The sequence below is a fragment of the Dipodomys merriami genome, unplaced genomic scaffold, assembly GCF_024711535.1.
Source record: "Dipodomys merriami isolate MVZ:Mamm:240054 unplaced genomic scaffold, mDipMer1.0.p SCAF_1, whole genome shotgun sequence".
NCBI classification, from domain to species: Eukaryota; Metazoa; Chordata; class Mammalia; order Rodentia; family Heteromyidae; genus Dipodomys; species Dipodomys merriami.
In genome coordinates this window covers 123366164-123387941 of record NW_027202270.1, presented here as the reverse complement: position 1 = coordinate 123387941, position 21778 = coordinate 123366164, and the positions used below count along the sequence as shown (strand labels likewise).

At 39.3% G+C, this 21778-nt stretch overlaps 1 protein-coding gene across 32 annotated transcripts in view; it reads left to right on the top strand.

The window, feature by feature from the left end:
* Positions 1–21778, top strand: part of Nrxn3 (neurexin 3) — a 1574539-nt gene that overhangs the window by 1375118 nt on the left and 177643 nt on the right. For all 32 annotated transcript variants that reach the window (XR_011373379.1, XR_011373377.1, XM_070028703.1 and 29 more), the window contains one exon: positions 20903–21074. Coding sequence is in view for 30 of the 32 variants with exons in the window: in XM_070028703.1 (XP_069884804.1) it covers positions 20903–21074 (172 nt within the window). In the remaining 2 variants the exon portion in view is untranslated. The remainder of the gene's footprint in view (positions 1–20902; positions 21075–21778) is intronic.

Sequence of the window (21778 nt, the reverse complement as noted above, 5' to 3'; positions counted from 1 at the left end):
TTTAGGCTCATATTGTTTCCAGGCTGTGATTAGGTTCAGATCCTCTCCATGGATGTTTATTCTGGGGTTTAAGCTGAAGAATCAGCAGTGGAGCAGGAAATGTATGTTTCACGGTACCCCTGCAACAATAAAAGGCATTGCACTGAGTGGAAACATATTTGAAGTCTCTACATAGCTCACACCCACTCCTATCCCATGGACCAAATAAATAGATCATGTTCATGACTGATCACCATGAGAAGGGAAATTTTGTCTTCTCATACTGGGAAAACACTGAAAACCTATTGATGACTTTATTAAAGCAGAATAACGGACAGAAACAGGCTGTTCAGTGCTCAGCCTAACTCCTGCAGAGCAGAGAGACATTGTTCTTGTCTCCAAGAAACGGGTGTCTGTTAGTTAGTTACCAGGTTACAAAGAAAATTTTATAGACCTACTATCCCACATCTAGATTTTACTGTGCTCTAGATATGGAATACCTCCAGCTTTCTTCCCCAATTTTTTTTTTACAGAATTATCCTAATGCATTTATGCAACTATTTAAGTCAATCTAGTTTTATCTTTGACTTTTATTCTGCTTTACTAGTTGTATAACATTTATAATTCAGTGTTCAATATAGTCCTCTTTCCTATATTAGTATGCTATGCTTTTCTGTTTTTACCCAAGTTATGGATACAAATATTGATCAAGTAGTTGTTAACAATATAGTCCTATGGCCAACCATGAAAGATCAGCTCATTTGTTTAGTGCCCCCTCTATAAACTCTCCTAGAGTATCTGAATGTGTAATCTAAGACACCACTCCTTTGTAGCATCAGAGACCCCACTAAGGACCCATTAGATACTTGGTGGTGATTCTTACTTTCTATCCATAACCGTTCTTCTGACCTTCCTATCTAGTAAACATATTCTCAAGATAATGAGATTAGATAATGGCTATTAGTTTAGTGACTATTTTCCATGAAACTAAACTAGCATTGTACCTCCTCTTAGATTTTAAAGCCCAGATGTCATAAAGTGAAGTGGTCATAAAGGTCAGGCAGGTAATAAGTGTTTTCATTATACATCATTTAAAAAAATAGTAATATGTGTCCTATGAATAGAAGACTCTGGCAGCAGAATCAAATTCTTTGTTAGCTAACATAGCCTGCCATTTTATGGTCTATCTTCTAAAGCCATTTAGTGGTGTGCTATTCATGTAAGCTCATATTGCTCTTTGTTATGAGGATGAAGAACATACTGCCATACTCCTTGTCACATATTTGGTAGGAACCATGAAGACCCTAGTTGAACCTCAATTCAATATTCAATGTCTCTGAGAAATAATCTTATAGTCATATTTCAAATCATGGTGCCCTTATCACATTGAGAGAAGGTACCATTGTTCCTTAGAGAATGAATTTGCACCTGGATGTCTTGTCCACAATTGGGTCTTCCTGGGCCCTCGACTTTCTGCTCATTCTTGTCTCTGAGGATCTCATGCTATCTGTTACATCATCTTTCCTTCATCTGTGATGTGTTCCCCTCCTCTGCCTCTCTCCAGAAGCTCAGGACATTCTTAAATATGTGAAGCGTATTCTTCATTTCACTCAATTTCTTTCTCAGTATCAACAACAAGGGTGTTATTAGAACAATATTCAAAGCCTAACCATGATTTGTTCTCAATCTACCTTTCATCCATCCAAACTCATCCTGACTTTGTACAGTATGTATGGGTACATACTGTAATCTAGCCAAACTCAAATGTTGATCAGACTTCTTATGCCTCTTAGTCATTCCTATTAAAATGCTAGGCCCACTAAGACTTTTGTTTCTTTCACCATCTTTTTACTTCTTCCCTGGTTGAAATCTGAGATATCCTTCATGAAGCTGCCTATGGCCTCACCCCTTTCATGAAGTTCTCCCTGATTTCCCTAAAGAATAGTGATTTCCACTGAAATTCTATCGAAGTTGGTTTGTTTCACTAGCTACCTTATCTGCTTTCTACATTTATTTAGTTAATTACTTACGTTGTTCCTGGGGCTTGAACTCTAGGCCTGGGTGCTATCCTTGAGTTTTAGTTCTCAAGGCTACTACTCTTCCATTTGAGCCACTGCCAGCTCTACTTCCAGTGTTTTTAATGGTAAATTGGAGATAAGAGCCTCATGAATTTTCTTGCTAGGGCCCACTTCAAACCATGATCCTCAGATTTCAGGCCCCTGAGTACCTAGGATTATAGGTGTAAATCACTGATGTCTGGCATTGCTTTCTATTTTTGACAATCTTATCTCATCAACTTAATAGTGAAATTACTAGGACCCTGTTTTCTGTCCTACTGTTATACTTTCATAAGCTGGTACCATTTTGTACCTACTATGAGTCTGACTTAACTTTATGGATTGATGGAATAATTAATTCTGAGAACCATCAATAAGAATCAGTTTAAGTGTTTACTCCAATTATACTCAACTCTGATATTTTGAGACAATCACCTTTGAGATTTATATTAGCTTAATTCTCCTCTTGAAACACAAAAGAAAGTATGCTTTTTCATCAAGTGTGATATAGATACTAGGCTGGATATTTTTTCCATTAATATTGAATAGGAATGATTATTTTTACTTATCACTAAAATTGTGTTTGCCAAGCATTGTGTTCAGCTGAAGTTTAGATGAAGAAGTATAGGCTATAAAGGTCAGAGAATGACTGATTTTTAGAGCTGGGGTGGGGACAGCTTTGTCCTTGGAAGCCTTTGAAAAATGTTTTGGATGCATAAAATGGAGAGAGCAGAGAATTGGATAAATAGATGCTGAGTCTATTTTTGGCTCTGCCTTTTATTCACCATGTGACTTAGGGAAGTTTATCTTAGTCTTTTCTATTTGTGAAGCCAAGATTCATGTACAACTGTGAAAATATGTGTCCCTTTACTTACCTCCCTCTAAGAGATTAATGAGATGATTTCCAAAGTGCACTTTGATTTTCTCTGATAAAAGAAATGGATAAGTATGAAATGAAGCATTTCTTGCTTCTATTGAAGGTTTTAAAGTGGGTGAAAACAGCCTTTTAAAAATTATCAAAGTAAAAGCTGGAGGAAGAAACAGCCCATGCACATTTCAAAATCAAGTCAACAATTATTTTAGAGCACCTAATGATCTTCTGATATAGGTAGTTTGCATTACAATTTGCTGGCCAATTCTATGCATATATTATCTCAGTTGGGCCTCATAATTACTATATGCAGTACATAAGCAAGATGGTTTTATAACCATTTTTAAAATAAGAAAATTGATACTCAGAGTGCTAATTGACTCACGTATGAATCGGCCCAGGGTTAAACCCAGCTCTTCTGAATTCCAAATCCCAAGTTGCTTAGAAATGCAAGACACTTTATATTGATATTATAGTAAGAAGATTAGATCATCTCCTTTGTATCCATCTATAGGCTGGGCTTTTTCAGGGCTTTCAATCCCAATGTAACAATAAAGTCTTCTCATAACCTAAAACTAGATCTTCTAATATGTGTGTGTGTTTGTGTGTGTGCACGCCCACACGTGCGTGTGTATGCACGTGCGTCAGTATTGGTGCTTGAACTCAAACTCTCACTTGGCTTCTTTCCTCAAAGCTGGTACTCTACCACCTAGCCACATCTCCATGTTTTTTGCCTTTTTCATGTTAATTGGAGAGCAGGGTTATCACAGACTTTTTTGATCAGTCTAGCTTTGAATTTCAATCCTCAGGTCTCAGTCTCCTGAGTAGCTAAGGGTTACATGCATGAGCCACCAATGCCCGGTCTTCTACCATATTTTAATTTTTACTGTTCTTAAAAGTATTTTGTTTTCTGAAGTTTCTCCTACTGTGGGGGAATTTCCAATATTCTGTTTTTTCTTTGAATAGTCTCTTAGAAATGAGCTCAATTTTCCTCTCCTTGAAACTTGCATATTATTCATTCCCAGAACTGATTGTCAGCATAAGGAGTTTTTGTAAAGAAGAAATGATTCTGTTCATCTTGTTATCGGTGCCTAGAATGATATCTTATACAAAAAGGTGCTTACTATATTCTTTCCGTATGAAGGGCTAAATGAATCACTAATTTTGGATGGGGCACAAAGTTCACCAGTACATGCTGATGGTGATCTGGGATACCAAGCTGAAGAATGTGAAATTTGCTCAGGATAGAGAGAGACACAAGTGGTCTTTTCTTTCTTGCTATTGTTTCTAATGTATTTATACTGTACCATGTGATTTTTTGTTGCTTTATATGTTCCTCCCCCATGGTATAACCCATTTTCACTGTATTTGATGTCAGTGCCCTGATTCTTGTATATACACTTCTCTAATTTGGGGAGGGGAAGGGAAAAAACAAATTGTTTAAATAGAGATACAGGTTGACCCATTGTGACAATAAGATGTACAAGACATTATGTTGAAAAACGAACTTTACAATTTAGGCGAGGGGGAGGAGGGAAGAGTGTGCAGTATAGTTGTGGAGGTGAGAGGAAAGGATGTTAGGGAAAAAATAAAGGAGGAAGAAGTAACAATGCTTGATAGGAAGTGTACTCATTACCTTGCTCATGTAACTGTAACCCTCTGTACGGTATTTTTATGGTAAAAAACTTATATACTTTGATTTGCACCAAAGTATAATTTGGGTGGATTTTTGTATTTATAGTCCAGATTCCGCTGTAGAATTCAACAACTCTTGGCACTTTATTCCCCCTTTCTATGTCTTGTCTTTTCAGCTCTTCTGGGACCTCCTCCTCCTCCCACCACTTTACAAGATATTCAAGATATGTAAGACAGGCTGTAAAACCCCAGTGACTCAAAGAAGCCTGTTAAGAGCACTGATTTCTATGATGTCTCAGTTTGTTAACTAAATTGCTGGTTGTATCGCTTGGCCAGAGACAGCTGACAGGCAACTCTACCTGAGCCAGTCACATTTCCAAAATGACACCTGCACTTTACTTTCATTAGACTCAGTAGTATCATTATTGCCTAGGCCATCACAGGAAATATGGTAATTATATGCATCCATTGGGAATGGTGTTTGACAGCATCATTGGGCTGCACTGAGGAGTCCTTTCTGGTACCTTGACATAAATGACAGCAAAGCAGATTTCTACACCCCTCAAGGAAGGAGGCAGAAGTTTACAGTACAAGAAAAACTCTACAGGCCCACTGAAATCGTATCAATTAGGATTCCAACAATGCCTTTTGCTTAGGAGTCATATTTAACATTCCTAGCTCTAATATTTTTTCTTCCATCCTTAGTGTCCAAAACCATTAAGACATAAGTCTGTGTTACTAAGGCCAGCAATTAGTCCCTATAGTTTTTGTTTAGCAAGGACTTAGATGACCACAGAATGGGCATTTTGAGATTCTCATAAGTATACTCAGTGTCTAGCAACAGATTTTCTTTAGCTGCCTGAGAGTTTGCTCTCCCAGCCCTGCTGTGAGAGTAAGATTGTCTGGAGAGGACTCAGTTGGGCTTCTGATATGTTAGAAAGTCATGATATGCCCACCAATGAGAAGCTGCTGTTACCTGAATTTAAACTATTAATTTGACATTTGTTAATTTTCTCTAACCTGTTCTGTTCCTATAATGCTTCTCTCTGTGCTGGGTTGGTTTGCTCTTTTGGAGGCAATTGGTAAGGGACAAGCCCCGGTCTGGAAGGAGGAGAAAGAAGATGAATCTGTGGCTTGGTCTAAGTCTTGTCCCAGATCCATTCTCTATGCAGCTCTGAAAGCTGCGTGGAATTTGCTGACCTTTTATTCTGTGTCTATTTCTCAACTGGCTTGAAATTCAGAATGGAGAGGGCTATGATTCATTGGCCCACTTAAACCTCAATGTGTTAGAGTAGCAATTTTGGTTTCCTAACTCTTATATTGCAATGACCACTTTCTTATTTATTTGACAGTCTTTTATATAACAAAAATAATTTTTTTCATATCAGTATCTGCTCAAAATTACACAGTAGTTCTAGAGCAGTGGCCTACATTAAATTCTCCTTGATGGTTATAGCCATACAGCTAGATGAACTCAGAGAATGAAAAGTGTATGTTCATATAAATTATAGGTGCCTTTTTGCATTGGATAGTCTGTTGTCACAAAGATTTTAATTAATGGGTTTTATTCTCAGTATCTTTACTGGCACTTATTAATCTTATTGTTGTTGGATAAGTGTATATTTTCTGTTGCTATGCGTAAGTCAAGTTGAAGGCCAGGCCAATACTGTACTTCAGGGAAGGAAGGAAATTTATTTAAATGTAGGCCTTCTTATGAGGTTGCCTAACAGTGATAGATTTTGTTGTTGAGCTTCAGTCTGTGAAACATACTTTCAAACCTTGAGCTGAGCCGTCTCTCTGGAGCAGCATTTGGGTCATTACATCTTGGCAGGCACTTTAGATGCAGGTGTGATTTGAGGATACAGTCTGCTTAATTCATCCTAACTCTTCAAAGGAGAAGAGAACCAAAACTCCTTGAACATCTTTTATTATGTGCTAGGTGGCTGCCTATAGTGTTTTATCCTCATAACAAGCTTTTATAGTAGATAATATTTTCCTAACATTGAAGAGGAGAAAAAGGAGACAGAGAGGATATATGAGAAGTGATAGAGTTAAAGCCAGACCTGTTTTACTCAAAAGCCTCAGACTGTTATCTACACCAAAGGTATATATACACATACACATACACATACACACATACACATACACACATACATATATATATATACATGTATAATGTATATGTATATACATGTGTGTATATGAGTATGTATGTTTCTATCTCATGACAATAATCCTAACTACTCAAAAGGCTGTGATTCTGAAAAATCATGGTTCATACAAACCCAGGTAGAAAAGTCCATGAGCTTCCATCTTTACTGAGCAAGGTAGAGCCTATAAGTTCAAAACCCATTACCAGCAATGTTTTTAAAGAAGAAAAAAATCTACAAGAGTTAAAAACAGATAGTATAGTTATTAAAATGCAATGGAATATAAGAAAAAATATATTTTATTCCTATGACTCTTTTGGTCTAGTTTTTATTGTGGTTTGAAGAAACTGTCCCTCATAGGGTCATAAAACTATTTCCATTCCTTCTAATATACAAAAAATTGAAGGGGGAGAACTTAATGATAAATGAGAGACAACACTTAGCCTTTGCCTCTGATAAGCAGTTTGGTAGGGCGGGAGCTGTAGAAATATGACTGCTTGTGTATCTTTCTCTTCTAGTCAGGTCTGGCCAATTGCACTACAGAATTGGTAACCTTGTGATGTGAAATTTTACCCTGTTTTAAAAATATTCTTTTTGGGAATAGTGGCATACAACTGTAATCTCACTCTGAGAGGTTGAAAAAGGACATCTTGAGGTTGAAGCCAACCTATGCTGTGTATAATGAGACTCTGCTTCCAAAACAAAAACTAAAAAAAAAAAATGCAAATGCAAACAATCCCAAAGCATCAATTGTTCAGGAGAAAGATTCTGGTTTTTAAATATTGAAAATTATTTCACATGTCTCATCTCTCTCCCTTTAATAATAAAATATATCTAAAGACCTGAATAAGTCTACCAGCTCTAATTTGCAAATTCTGTTTTATACAGCACAACTGATACATATCTCCTGGAAAAAGTAGTTACTGTTCATTATTTTTGCAAGAGTTATGCCTTCTAGATTCAGTACATTTGATCATTGGCCTCTCTGTGATGGACACATCTCCTTCTCCTTCTTCTGCCCTTGGGAGTCAAGCCATGGGTGCCTAGGCAATACATGTCCTCAATACTTACATCTGTAAATTCTTTGGGCAAGCCTGGTATCAGTGAGCAGAGATACCATGGCTCATCAGCCATTACCCTCTGAGTACATCATGCTGTGTATGAAGGAAACATGTCTATACTTACAGTTGGCTTTTGAAGACATTCATCTCTAGACCAATGGAGTTCTTTAAAGCCAATACAGAGTGGCAAACGATGTATGTCTGTGTGAAGACCAGGCTAGTGTTTCAGGTGAAAACATGGTGACTAGGTTTAGTCCTACTCGATCAATTCACTGTCTGCATTTTTATTCACTTCTTCCTTCTGCTTTAAATGTTCCTTTCTTGCCTCCATCATCACTGTCTCTGTGCTCTTGCATGGGTATAACTCATAGCAACAGGAAGATAACTCCTAACTTCTGGAACCTGGGTGCTCTAGCATCATTGAGCTTTTGTCTTTCAGATGACCTCTGAGCCCCAGGCCAGAGGAGTCAGTGCATCACAAGCTATTGCCCTTCTGAAAGCTAGAGGTCTTCTCCTTAAAGAGAGATGCCTACAGCAGAAAGCAAGAGAGTCCATGGGTACACTTGGGAAATAAAGGCTTTTATTTGTATTTATTTTGTATCTATAGTTTCTAAATCCCATAAATGTACTATCACTGAATGAATATTTGCCAAGGGAATGGGGGGGGCCCTGTGGGAAAGAGAGGAAGTCGTCTCTCAGATTTAGTTTATAAACCTTAAAAATTCTTTCTCTGCACTGGTTTATTCTAACACTGAATATGGTAGAATAGGAGACATCACAGTGAACATCTGTTTCACGTAGTTATGAAAACTGAGAAACCCATGCTGCTTTCTGTAAAGCGGGTATTTCCTGGTGGGTGAATGCCTACCTTCTTACTGCGTCCTTACTACGTATGGAAACAAGGGCCATTTCTCTAGGATTTCCACTTATCAGTGTTCCTATTCAATTATGGTTCTTTACCCTCATGATTTAATTTCCCTTCAAAGCCCTCAACTCCAAATATAATTATACATTTATAAACATAAATTTGGGTTAAGGAGAAACAAAAAACCAATGCATACCACTTTTGTAATCATACATTTATCTACCACTGGCCTGGCTCCCTTCCCAAAGAAGGTAGAAGTTTCTGTCCTGCGAGGGACATAATGAATCACTTGAGCAATGTATCAAGGATTAGCTGAATATGTATTTGGTAACATAGTTTGAGGATGTTCTTTACTTTTATTCTCCATGTTGAGACCCATGTCCCAATGTCTTTTGTGCTCATCTACTTTGTAGTGATTTTCTTTGGTGATCTGTATTTTTTTAAATGGCTGCCATGAGCATCATTTCATAACTCTTCATCATCACCCAATAAGCTCAGTGATAAATCCTTGTCTTGAAGATAAGTAAACTATGCCTAGGATATTTATGACTTGCCCTAGGATCTTTTCTCTGTAAACATTTGCAACCTATATACAGTCTTCTGGTTCCAATCGGTTGGTTGCCTTTTTTAACTAATCTAAGTAGTGTGTACCCTGGAGGGCTGAACAATGCCTGATGTATTTATCTCACTTCTATTATGCTTACCAAAATGGCCTATCCAGAGGATATGATCAATAGACTTGACTCTCACTCATACAACACTGAGTTAGGGAAATTAAAATACTTCTGAGTGGATATAACAAAGTCTATGTGAAAAGGCCCCAATTTGGCAAGTCAGTCATCACAGATTAGAATGAAGGTGGATGTAGTGCAGTCCACTTATGGTGTTTTGTTTTGTCTTCTGCCAGTCTTGGGGCTTGACCTCAGGGCCTGGGTGTGGTCCCTACGCTTCTTTGTGCTCCACATTAGCTTTCTACCACTTGAGCCACATCTGCCATATCTGGCTTTTTTGAGTAGTTCATTGGAGATTAGAGTCTCATGGGGACCTTTCTGCCCATGCTGGCTTCAAACCACATCCCCAGATCTTAGCCTCCTGAGTAGCTAGGATTACAGGCATGAGCCACCAGTGCCCAGGACTTACAGCAATGTTTTTTTAAAGACTTTTTCATGAAGATTAGCTTCCTCAAGGGCAGAGGTCAAGCCTTAGACTGATCAGGAATCACTGCATTTAAGGGTAAAGAAGTACCAGAGCAATAAAAGTAACTTTCTGTGTTTGGCTTCTTTGGTATTTTAAAAGTTAAGGTTATGTTTAATGGTGATCAAATGGCTCAATTAACTGATATCCATCTGTAGGACTTTAATTTGTATCTAGCACAAATTAAATGAGCAGAGTGGGTGGAGGGTCTCACTCCAGGACCACAGAAATTCTCCTCAAGAAGTGTAGGCCTGTGGCAATTATCCTGAGGATGATTCAGTAGACTATGCAAAATAAAGTTACAGCTGAGGTCCCCTGAGAGATGGACATGGTTCATGTTTACAAAAGCACATCCCCCAAAACAAAACTAGAACAAGCTGGGCACCAGGTAGCTCATACCTGTAATCCTAGCTACTCAGGCAGCTGAGATCTAAGGATGGATGTTCAAAAACAGCCTGGGCAGGAAAGTCCATGAAATCCTAGTTTCTAATAAGCTTCCTCAAAGTGGGAAGTGGAAATATTTTACTCTGTGCTATATAGTGTTGCATTCAGAGGAATGCAACGTTACTTTTACCATTTCGGGTGTCAGCTGAATGTTTATGAAACTAAGTCTACCAAAGGGCATTTATTATCCCTCACAAGTCTCATGATAAAATGTGGGGAAAGATGGAAATAACCTGGTGCAAGTGATTTCATTGTTCAATAGATACTGGAGTGATCGTGGCTAGCTAGGATAGTGATTAATCAAAGATGGCTCTTGACAACCATGCACATAGGATTGTTTTCATCCATTGATACATAAGTAGGTGTGCTGAGGAATGATAGATTGCCTTCAGAGAAATTTTTTTTTCCAGATGGAAAAGGGTACCCCATTCAGTTTTAAGACTAGGCCAAACCTAGGAAACCTGCTCTATCTTTGGGTTATTCCTAAATTAGTGATCCCTAATAACCAATCTTATTCCTTAGATTTTATGCAAGTTCTATTTAGAGCACTCTACAGATAGATTCACTCTGGAATCCACAGTTTGTGTGAGTTGTCTCTGTAATAAAGTAATATTCCTCAGATGATTTCTGTAGACATAGGGCATTAAGATTCCATTGACTATCCTGAGACTATCAAGGTCTAGATTTGAGGTGGACTGTGTGTTCCTTTTGATGGACAGAGAAAGAAAGAAATTCTCTTGAGTCTTCATCTCTTTATCTCAGAGGAAAGAAGAGGGACAGGGGAACTAGCTTATGGATATGAATGATATCTTCTTTAAGTAGTTACATACATACAAAAACACTTGCATGGGCACCATACACCATACACTGTGTGTAGCCTCATGGATTATATTATTTAACATGTCAATGAATCAGATTGGCATGTATTCATAAAATAGCAACCAAACAAAAAAATCTATGCCCTTTATAACTGCCATAGCAGTCAGATATTGGTGGCTCCCACCAGGCAGGAAAGTCCGTGAGACTCTTATCTCCAATTAACCACCGGAAAACTGGAAGTGGCGCTGTGGCTCAAAGTGGTAGAGTGCTAGCCTTGAGCAGAAAAGCTCAGGGACAGCGTCCAAGCCTTGAGTTCAAGTCCCATGACTGAATCCCCCCCCCAAAAAATGCTTCTTATAGTACATATGAATGCAGTATAGACTCCCTGGATAATTGTGGATTTAATACCATGGCAGGTCCCCAAGGGCTTACGACACATACCGCAGCAGGGGATGGAACCTATCCTGCTATCCCAGAGGCATTTTCTCTATTTGGCTAAAACTCAGAACTTAGTAAGGAAATTGCCATTCAAGTAAATTAACATCAGCAGCTGGGTTTCCCAATGATTCTATCAAAAGAACACATGTGTGAAGTCGTTCTCCAGGCTGGAATGGCAGACTTTCTCTTTCCCCCCAAAGTCCGAGCCAGCTCCCTGTGACATGTTCTCTCATGTCTGGTGTGAGTCACTGTCACTAATCTCATCATGGTGGCAGGGAAAGCACTTTCCCTTTCATGCTTCTGCTTGGTGTCCAGAGCACTCTGGCTTGCTTGCAGAGGCTTTGATGCTCCCGTGGCGTTCAGCAGGCCTGCCTTCTCCTGATGCTCTGGAGCTGTTTAAATCATACTTTCCCATCTCTGTCTCGCGCTCTTGCACTGGTGGCCGGAGGCCCAGTGAGAATCAGCCTTTTGAATTACAAATGCTGATCTGATCCAAGAGAGAGAACGTTGACAAAGCAGAAGACTATAAAATATCACCTGGATGAAATATGGAGCTGCCACACTATCTCCAGGCCAACACACACACACACACACACACACACACACACACACACACACACACACACACACACACACACCTGAGTCCCTGTGTGCAGATAGGCTGATATATGAGAATCTCCTGGACATATTGTTTATAATACCTAGGAAAGGGAAAACTGAACTCCTATTTCAGTGTGTTCATCTCCAGAAGATTCCCCTTGCAGGTAAACTTAAGAGAGTTCAGTTAATCACCATTTATCATGCAGGTGGCTCAAATGTCTTCCAGTTGCACGGGGGCCCTAGAGACTGAAATAGTCTTTGGGCTGGAATGCTATTCTCCTCTCCCATTTCATCAAATACAGTAAACTGAAATCCTAGCATCAGAGTGATTGGGCTTCTCTTAGTGTCCTATGCCTTCAACATGTACCTGATTTACTTCCACAGAATTAGAGAAGTTTTCAGAAAGAAATGTCCTATCATTATAAGTTTAATAACTTACAACTTCGCCTCATCCCGTCTCCTTCATTACCAGACTATTACTAGCTACTATTGTCTTTTGCCAGAAGACTCTAATTAATTTCTCTGTATCTGTAGGTGACTGCCTTCAGTGGTGAGTTGGTTTTAGTATCTAGACCACCCTCAGTGGGAATCTAAGATAGATTCATTCCCACTTAATTGGATGGGATTTTGTGAATCTTGTCTTCTTTTGTTATAAATGTGCCCTATTCGCCAGATCACAGTTGCGGGGCAGAGTCACTCTGCTCTGCTTGCTAATGAGCTCAGTGAGATAGATCACCAACCTCCCCATCACATCTGCATGCTGAGGCACACAAAGTGGATTTACTACTTATAGACAGGCTGATAGTGGTAATAGTAGCCCGAGATTCATGGTGACCATCCTCTAGGGCTTAGGGAAGCTGTCCAGGATGGTTGCAATCTATCTCTGTAAAAGTATGGGGCCCTAAAAAGCAGTCCAAACTAGGTTTTTGTACCCCAGAGGCAATATGACATGATTCAGTGGGCAACCGTGTTGAAAAACATCCTGTTCTGAGAGGGACTGGAAGAGACCTTTGACAATTCTAGTCAGTCCCTACTGATCTCAGAATGGTACATTCCAAGCATGTTCTATAGTTATTCATGAGAATACAATTTAGAAAAGGGGGTAACTGAGTCACTCCAAAGCCATATATAATAGTTCAATGAGTAGGTATGATGCAGCCTTTCCATTTGACCTTCCCACTATTTGAGTTATTCTGAGCCCTTGAACATAAGCTATTGGTCATAAGTTAAAAATAAAAATTAAAAAAACCCAAGTAGCCAAGACTCCAGTGGCTCACATCTGGAATTAGCTATTTAGGAGGCTGAAAGCTGAGGATCATAGTTTGAAGCCAGCTTGGGCAGTAAAGTCCATAACATTCTTATCTCCATTTAGCCACCAAAAACCAAGAAGTGGAGCTGTGTATCAAATGGCAGAGCATTACCCTTCAGCAACAAAGCTAAGGGGCAGCGCCTAGGTCCTGATTGATTTCAAGCCCCAGGAATCCCCTTCCCCTCCCTGCCTAAATAGGTAGCTTTAAATTGTTCAAGATTCAACAACAGGGATCAGAAAAACTTCCTTCTATTGTAGAAAGTCAGAGATCAAATATATGAAAGGCCACATACTCTCTGTTGTAGCTGTTCATCTCTATTGTTGCAATACAAAAACAGACAAAGGAAATGCATAAATGAATGAGTGTAGTTCAGGCCCAATAAGACTTTATTTACAAAGCTGGAAACATTTCAGTTTACCTCATAGTTGGTTGGTTTCTACTCCAAGTCAATTTGCCTACAGCAAATTTGCATAACCCTCCATCAAACATCCCTAAACATTATCACAATCAACGTTGTATTTTCTGAGGGCCCCCTGTGATGAATCTATCAGTTATGAAATATGTATATGAAGTTTATTTTTCATCCAGGGAATACTGTGCAGTTTAGACTGGGAATTCGTCTTTGGAAGTATAGCTAAGAATGTTGTACTTATTAATTCAATAGTTACTCATTAATGTTTCTTAGTCATAGAGACCTGTTCACCCCAAGGCTGTAATGTAAACACAGCCTGTTACTTGGAAGTTGTGTAAATGGTTAAGTACCATAGAGAATCACTAAAGGGTTCTTTACAACCAGAGAACAGGTCTTGGGGGTTACTGTCTGTTTGCTGTCTTTGTTTTATAGGGCAGCTACTAGTTGGCCTGGAATATTTACTTTTAAGAGAGGACTGTTTCCCTGTACAGCCATTCAGTGCTGATCATGCATCTTTGTGGAAAATAACTTAAATTACTCAGTTTGAAATAAAAGGTCAAAAGATAGTAGGAATTGGGTATATTACTTAATATTATTGTACCAGGGGAGGCGTACTAGGAGATTTTGTTAGGTAACACAGCAATGAGTTAGTGGGGAAAGGAGTAACCACGATCAAACAGAGGAAACAGAGCAGGGCATGCAAACCATTAGGCCTGCCATTTTCTGTTGGTGTGAGCTTGCATTGCAGTTATGTCAACAAAATGGACATTTAATCAATGCCTAGGGTAAAAGCAGAATCAGAGTGGTTCTCAACATGTGTTTCTCACCCACCTGGTGTACTGGGGGCTACCCTGCAATTTTAGATCAGATGTTGTAAAAATTCATGCATGTGCACAAGTAGACACACCGGTAATGTAAATGTGCATTTGTGTGTGTGTACGTTGTAGGCATGCATACAGACCATACAGAAAGTTTGTATTTTTGGTGGAGAATACATTAAACTTCATGTGTCAGTGTAAGAAGACAGGGAATCAAGACCTGAATGTAAGGGGAAATCCCCCAACCCAGGAGGATCTGGCCCAAGACCTGAGCATTTGTATTTCTAACAAGACCCCTCATGGTATTGATGTTTCTACTTGCAGGCCCTCTCTTTGTAAGCATGTGTGTTAGATGTGTGAGGCTGTAGATGAATCAAATGTGGTTTCTCATTTTGAATTAGGAATGTGTTTCCTAAGGTATTATAAATGTGAGCACAGGGCTCAAGATCTTCTACAGTGCTATTGACCAGTCCCTTACAAATGTGGTAGATGTCTGAGGGGGAAAAGCAAGACCTTGTTGGGATATATTATTAAGATATATTAGTCTATGCTGGATTTCAGTGAGTACTGCCTTGCTAGCTGTCACCTGAAACCTGTGTGCGTGTGCGTGTGTGTGTGTGTGTGTGTGTGTATGTGTGTGTGTGTGTGTGTGTGTGTGTGTGTGTGTGTGTGTGTGTGTATAAATTTTATCTCACCCAACTGTGGATCTTTAAAATCTATACATCACAACAGGAGCCTGGTTAACTGTTTCTTAAATCAATGAACAAGTGAATAAATTTATTCCTATGGTGATGGCAGAGGTGTCAAACCATCATGGTAGGGAAGTTATAGTGGAGCAAAGTAGTTTGTATCCCGGCAGCAGGAACCAGAGGAAGAAAGCTAGAAGAGGCCAGGGACAAAATGCTCCCAAGGGTCTGCCCCAGGGGCCAATTTTCTTCACTTAGACCCTTCCTCTTGAAATTAGAGCTGGGACCAAGCATTCAACATAGCAAAGCTATTTATGGTTTTGTATATGAAATGCACCCATAGGTTCATATACAAACCATAAAAAAAGAACTAGAAATTTTCTTTGTGCTATAAGCCCATGATGGTGAGAAGTAGAAAAATGTGGCAAACAGCACCATTAATGACTTTATATAGTATAAGGCCATATTTGAAATGGACCTCAATGGCCTTGCGATGGAGTATGCCATGGGAGGTATCATGCATATTTTGCTTTCATCGTATTATCTAGTACTTAACTAATGTACTCTGTGGGAGCCCAAAATTGATGATGCAGCTTGCTTGCTTCCTTTCCTTTCCTTTCCTTTCCTTTCCTTCCCTTTCCTTCCCTTCCCTTCCCTTCCCTCCCTCCCTCCCTTCCCTCCCTCCCTCCCTTCCCTCCCTCCCTCCCTCCCTTCCTCCCTTCCTTCCTTCCTTTCTTTCTTTTCTTTCTTTCTTTCTTTCTTTCTTTCTTTCTTTCTTTCTTTCTTTCTTTCTTTCTTTCTTTCTTTCTTTCTTTCTTTCTTTCTTTCTTTCTTTCTTTTTCTTTCTTTCTTTTGCAATTTTCGGAATGAGCTGATGGTGCATTCTGCTTCCATAGGGGCACTCTGGGATAAATGAAGAGACAACCCTTAGGAGAATCTTTATCTCTGAGTATCTTTCTTGCATTCCTGTGTATTTCTGCTTCTAAAGCTGAACTTGGGTGTTTGTAGCATCTCATGGGTCACTGTAAGCAATGATAACTATAATGTGGTTGATTATGGATCTAAAAGCTGGAGCTAGACTAATTTGAAGAACCAGGTGGGCTCATAAATAGCTGCTACTGATGAAGTAGTATTGGGTATTGGAAGACAGCTGTTCCTAGACCATTCAGTCAAAATATTATGTTTTCTCTGAATACACTTGAGAATTGTTGATGATTTCTTCTGATTTACCCCGTGTGTGTGTGTGTGTGTGTGTGTGTGTGTGTGTGTGTGTGTGTGTGTGTGTGTGTGTGTGTGTGTGTGTGTGTGGGTGGGTGGGTGTGGGTGTGTGGGTGTGGGTGTGTGGGTGTGGGTGTGTACCAGTTCTGGGGTTTGAACTAAGGGCCTGAGCACTATCCTTGAACTTTTTTTTGCTCAAAGCTAGTGTTCTACCACTAGAGCCACAAACTCCACTTCCAGTTTTGTTTGTTTTATTTTGGTAGTTTTTTGGAGATAAAAGTGTCATAGACTTTCATGTCCAGGTTTGAACTGCAATCCTCAGACCTCAGCCTCCTGAGTAGCCAGGATTACAGACATAAGCCACTGGCACTGGCCTTATCTTTGTTTTTAATATCATAGAAGACTATGAATTGAGATGATTGTCTAGTAGCAACATTCATATTAATGGGTGTGGAGTCTTTAAAATTTATAGCCATGTTGTATCTGTAGCTACTCCTTTCTTGTCTTTGTAAAAGGCATTAGGGAGAGTGGAAAGGTAGCAACTACCAAACAGGACATCAACCCTGTAAAATTGTAGTATATTCTGTTTGCTAACATTTAACTTACTCTCACAACATATCTCAATGACATTGTCTCCCAAACGAAGCCAACCCTAGGTCACACCGCTACTTTGAATTACCCTAATGAGAGGAAAGAAAGATGGCACGTATTGAGTTTCAGAAGTATGTAGAACCGTGTGGCAAGGCCTCATCATGTACTTCAAAGGTAGCAATTTGAGTCTTTTTCACTTTATGCAGCCTTTTATAGGATAAAAATCAGAAGTTAAATAGCCTGACTAAGTCTATACAATTTTGGGAGCCAGAGTGATATTTCTATTGTATTCTACTAAAAGCCAAATTTATTCTATTGAGCCAATTAATTTTTCCAGCAATCAGAGATTGTTATTTATGAGTGAACAATTGGCTGGTCTCCTCTGATTTCATGCATCTCTTCTATTCTTATGATGTATTGTTCCTCATAAAATTCTGCCACATTCATCAAACAAGTTATATTATTTCATCCTTACAGCCTTTTGAACTACGTAAAGTTGATACCTTGTGTTATTGATAAGTGGATTCAGAGTAGTTAAATAACTCGCCCATGGTCAATTGAGGTTGGCTCCAAAGCTAATGCTCCTTATCCTTCACATCTCCTTTTCTATAGACACATGACCCAGCTGGGTTTATTTTCATGGCAGCTGAACATCAGAGCTTCGAGCCTGGGCAACTCTATGGGTATTTGCTATAAGGCTTCCCTGACTTACAATGAACTGAAACAAAGCAGTTAGCCACAGATTTTAATGCCACTGTGGTCCCATGACAAATGACAAGGAGGTTAGAGTAATGAAATCTTATTACTGTGAATAAAGAGACCACAGCCTAGCCACATTTACCGCCATAAGAAGTGAAGTGAGACATGTGGGTAAGGGGCTCCCCTGAGTTGTGGAAGTAAGCTAACAGGATTAAGAAGATCTCTCTGAAACTGTGATTATGTTGGCAAATGTGTGGCACCTTAGATAAGGACCAAATATTTATTCTGGCAGAGATTAAATCTTTTCTTTTCCTGAATCTATTATGGATCTTGCAGAAAAATCTGCTCAAGACTGTATCTTGCTGATCAGCCAACTCACCGAGCCAGAACTGTACTTGGCCACTGCTGGGGCTGAAAGCTGCAGAACTTGAGTTTAAAGTCTCCAGTCTCCCCCTAAAACTGTTCTCCATCCATGATTAATTAGTGACTCAGAGGTGAATTGAATCACCAGCAGTCCTTTCCACGCATCCAGGATTTACGGAGTGGTTTCTTATTGAAGAACAGTGGTGCAATAACCAGCCCACATTTGTGGGATAGGCAGAGGAATAATGGTGTCTGCAGTCATGGTTTTGTAACTTCTCCAGGCCTTTCATTCTGCAAAGGGAGTTATGACTCAGGCTATTATAGCCTTGTGGGTAAAAACACCCACATTCCCCCTCCCCACTCTGCACCCATTTACACCCTTATAAATGAATGCTAATTCTCTGAGAAAAAATCATGTTGCCATTTCTGAATTCCAGGAGAATGAAGGGGAAGGTTTATAAGATGGTTCATAATATTATTAATTATGGTTATGAAATGTACAAATTAGAACTGATAATCAGATCCATTTATCCATGCATCATGTTTTCATGCTAGGAACTTGGTTTCATATGAAGATTTAGAGAGGAAACAAAACAAATTTGAGAACCTAGTGGTCCCAATAAACAGAGATTTAAGAATCATGAATGTGTTGGTTACCATTTGGGGAGGGATTTGGGTCTTATTTTTCCAGAGAAGAAGCATAGCAAATTAAGATATCAGTGTTTGTTGCCTACCTGTCTGTCAGGGAATAAAGGGCATAAGTATATCCATCCTTTTCAACCTTAAATGCTGACATTATCTGTTGATCAATCTATAACCCTCCTTTCTAAGATCAGGACTCTTAGGCACTTGTCCATTTTTAATTGGGTACAAGATGGATTTACCTACTAAAGGACAAATAGTAGGCAAGGAGGAGATCATATACTCTGGGAAACTAAGCAAAAAATAAACTTCTAAACTGAATGGAAATCAGTGCCCATTCCACAAGACATTTTAATTTTCTGACTTTAAGTATATTGGGTGCTTAAGAAACATTGTTCCTGCTATTGCATGAATGAATGAACAATTCACTATGTCTGAGACAATGGAATCATACGTTACAGGAGTTCTGATTTTACTTTTAAAAAGGCCATATTCTTCTTCCTTTTCCCATCTTCCTTCATGTTCATCTCCTTCTCCTATTTCTTGTATAAGTAAAGAGTGGATCACAAAATCTAGTGAACAATACTGTGACTCTTTCCTGTAAAATGCCAGAATTACAACTGAACATTTTATTTTCTATTTATTATTTAATTACCTGTAATTACTTGTACAAAGGGATGTCAACTGAATGTATCATAGCTTGAGTACAATGCATCTTGACCAATGTCACCCTTTTCGTCTAACAACTTATTTTTTTTGGGGGGGGGAGGTATTTTTTTTGTCGGTTGTGGGGCTTGAACTTTGGGCCTGGGTGCTATCCCTGAGCTCTTCAGCTGAAGGTGAGTGTTCTACCATTTGAGCCACAGCATCACTTCCAGTTTTCTGGTGGTTAATTGGAGGTAAGAGTCTCACAGATATTCCTGCCTGGGCTGGCTTTAAAGCATGATCCTAGGATCTCAGCCTCCTGAGTAGCTAGGATTACAGGCATGAGCTACCAGTGCCTGGCTTAACTGATTTTTTTTTAATGAAGTACCCAACTTACTGCTAATAAGTCAGACAACTAGAGAAATGTAGGACAATATCTCCCTTCTCTCTCAACTCATCCCTACCAATACTCTAGAAAGCTGTGTTATCATTCTAAGAAGTTAAGAGAAGCTGATTACATCTGATCAGGAAGGTCACTTTTGTTTCACTATGAATACTAGTTCCAATCTTTTAGTCATAACCAATTATTAGAGGAAAGAGTGTTTGAATAGATTACTGTTCATGGTTCTGTGTTTCCAGGTTTATTTCCTAAGAGGTTTATGATCTTGTCACAAGCTCCTTCTTCATCCTTTTCATTCATTACTCTTCTCAAATTCATTGTGATTTTTCTCCCAATTCTTTTCTGCTATGTCCCATGCAACCTTATTATTATATCTCTCTTTGGATTCACCTGGGTCACATGACCACACGTACTGGGAAGATGGCAGTCATTTCATCTGAAAACTAGCTCACTTTGCCTACCTTTTACTGAAAATAAATTTCACTTGGATATACAGAAAATATTGTCCAGACTTGGTCTGTAATATCTGTTTCTGTGGCATTGGCTCCTAACCATTCCAGAGCCTTCTCCCTTTATCTGAAAATTTAAAGGCAGGCTCGTAAGCCTCTCTTCAGCCCTAAACTGAATTATGAAATGATGTAGGGCCCAATGTCTTATTAGCTTCTCTTAGAAAACAGGCCCCATTCTTCTCACTGAAATGAACTTGGCAGTGTCACTGCCTCATTGTTAAATAGCTCTATCTTTCCAGCCTCGGTATCCGTGGAGGGCAATTGAATGATGTAACCTGCACCGTGTAGCCTGTGAGAGCAATTTGGGTGGCTTTATACCATGGGTTTTTATGTTCAGGATGAAAGCCCATGGAGAAATATAGGATACTATTATTAACTTCATACAGACAGCTCCCTCTGGGCACCTACAGGTTTATTGCTAGTTGGAGGATTGACTTGAAAGAGAGAAAACCTTGTGGTCAGTGATAACTATGCCTTTTGTGTTTCTTTATTACAGGAACAGGGGAAAATTGGAGTTGTCTTCAATATTGGCACCGTTGATATCTCCATCAAAGAGGAGAGAACCCCTGTTAATGACGGCAAATACCACGTGGTGCGTTTCACCAGGAACGGAGGCAATGCCACACTCCAGGTGGACAACTGGCCGGTGAATGAACATTATCCTACAGGTACATGTTGTATTCTCAGTGACCATGCTGTCTTTCACTCTCCTACTCTACTGCATAATAACTTTTCTCATGGCTGTCATCAGTTCAAGGAACACTTGAGTGAAGTATACATGCTTACTTTTTTTTTTTCTTCTTAAGATTTGATCAGGATAAGGAGCTCCTGGAGACTTACTAACGATGCACTAAACCTTTTTTAAAAACCAATCTTTCACCAATACTGCCTGGCTGGTTCATACCAAAGATAATCAATGTAGGTTTTTCAGAGTACTGCGAATGATGAATGGTGGTGGACAATGTACATCTTTATTGTGAGCGACTGCTGAGACCTACAGGATAACCAAGTTGAGATCTAGCCTGAGTAGTGCTATTTAGTCAGATATGATAAAAGGTACAGCTGGCAAGGAGCAGTAGAGTGGCTATACAAAGAGGTTTACCAAGTGAGAATTCATGAATATTAAGGGTACTATGAGAGAAAGCCCAATGGGGGAATTTTGTTTTAATTGTTGACTTTGCCAATCATTTTTCTAACACCTATATTAAGTCTGTCTTGAACTTCAGTAAAATGAGAGAGAGAGAGAGAGAGAGAGAGAGAGAGAGAGAGAGAGAGAGAGAGAGAGAGAGAGAGAGAGGTGTTAATCTTCTGTTTGAATTTCCCAGTCATGGGAGCAGGAGGCAGCAAACTCCCAGAGCCAGATGGCTAAAAC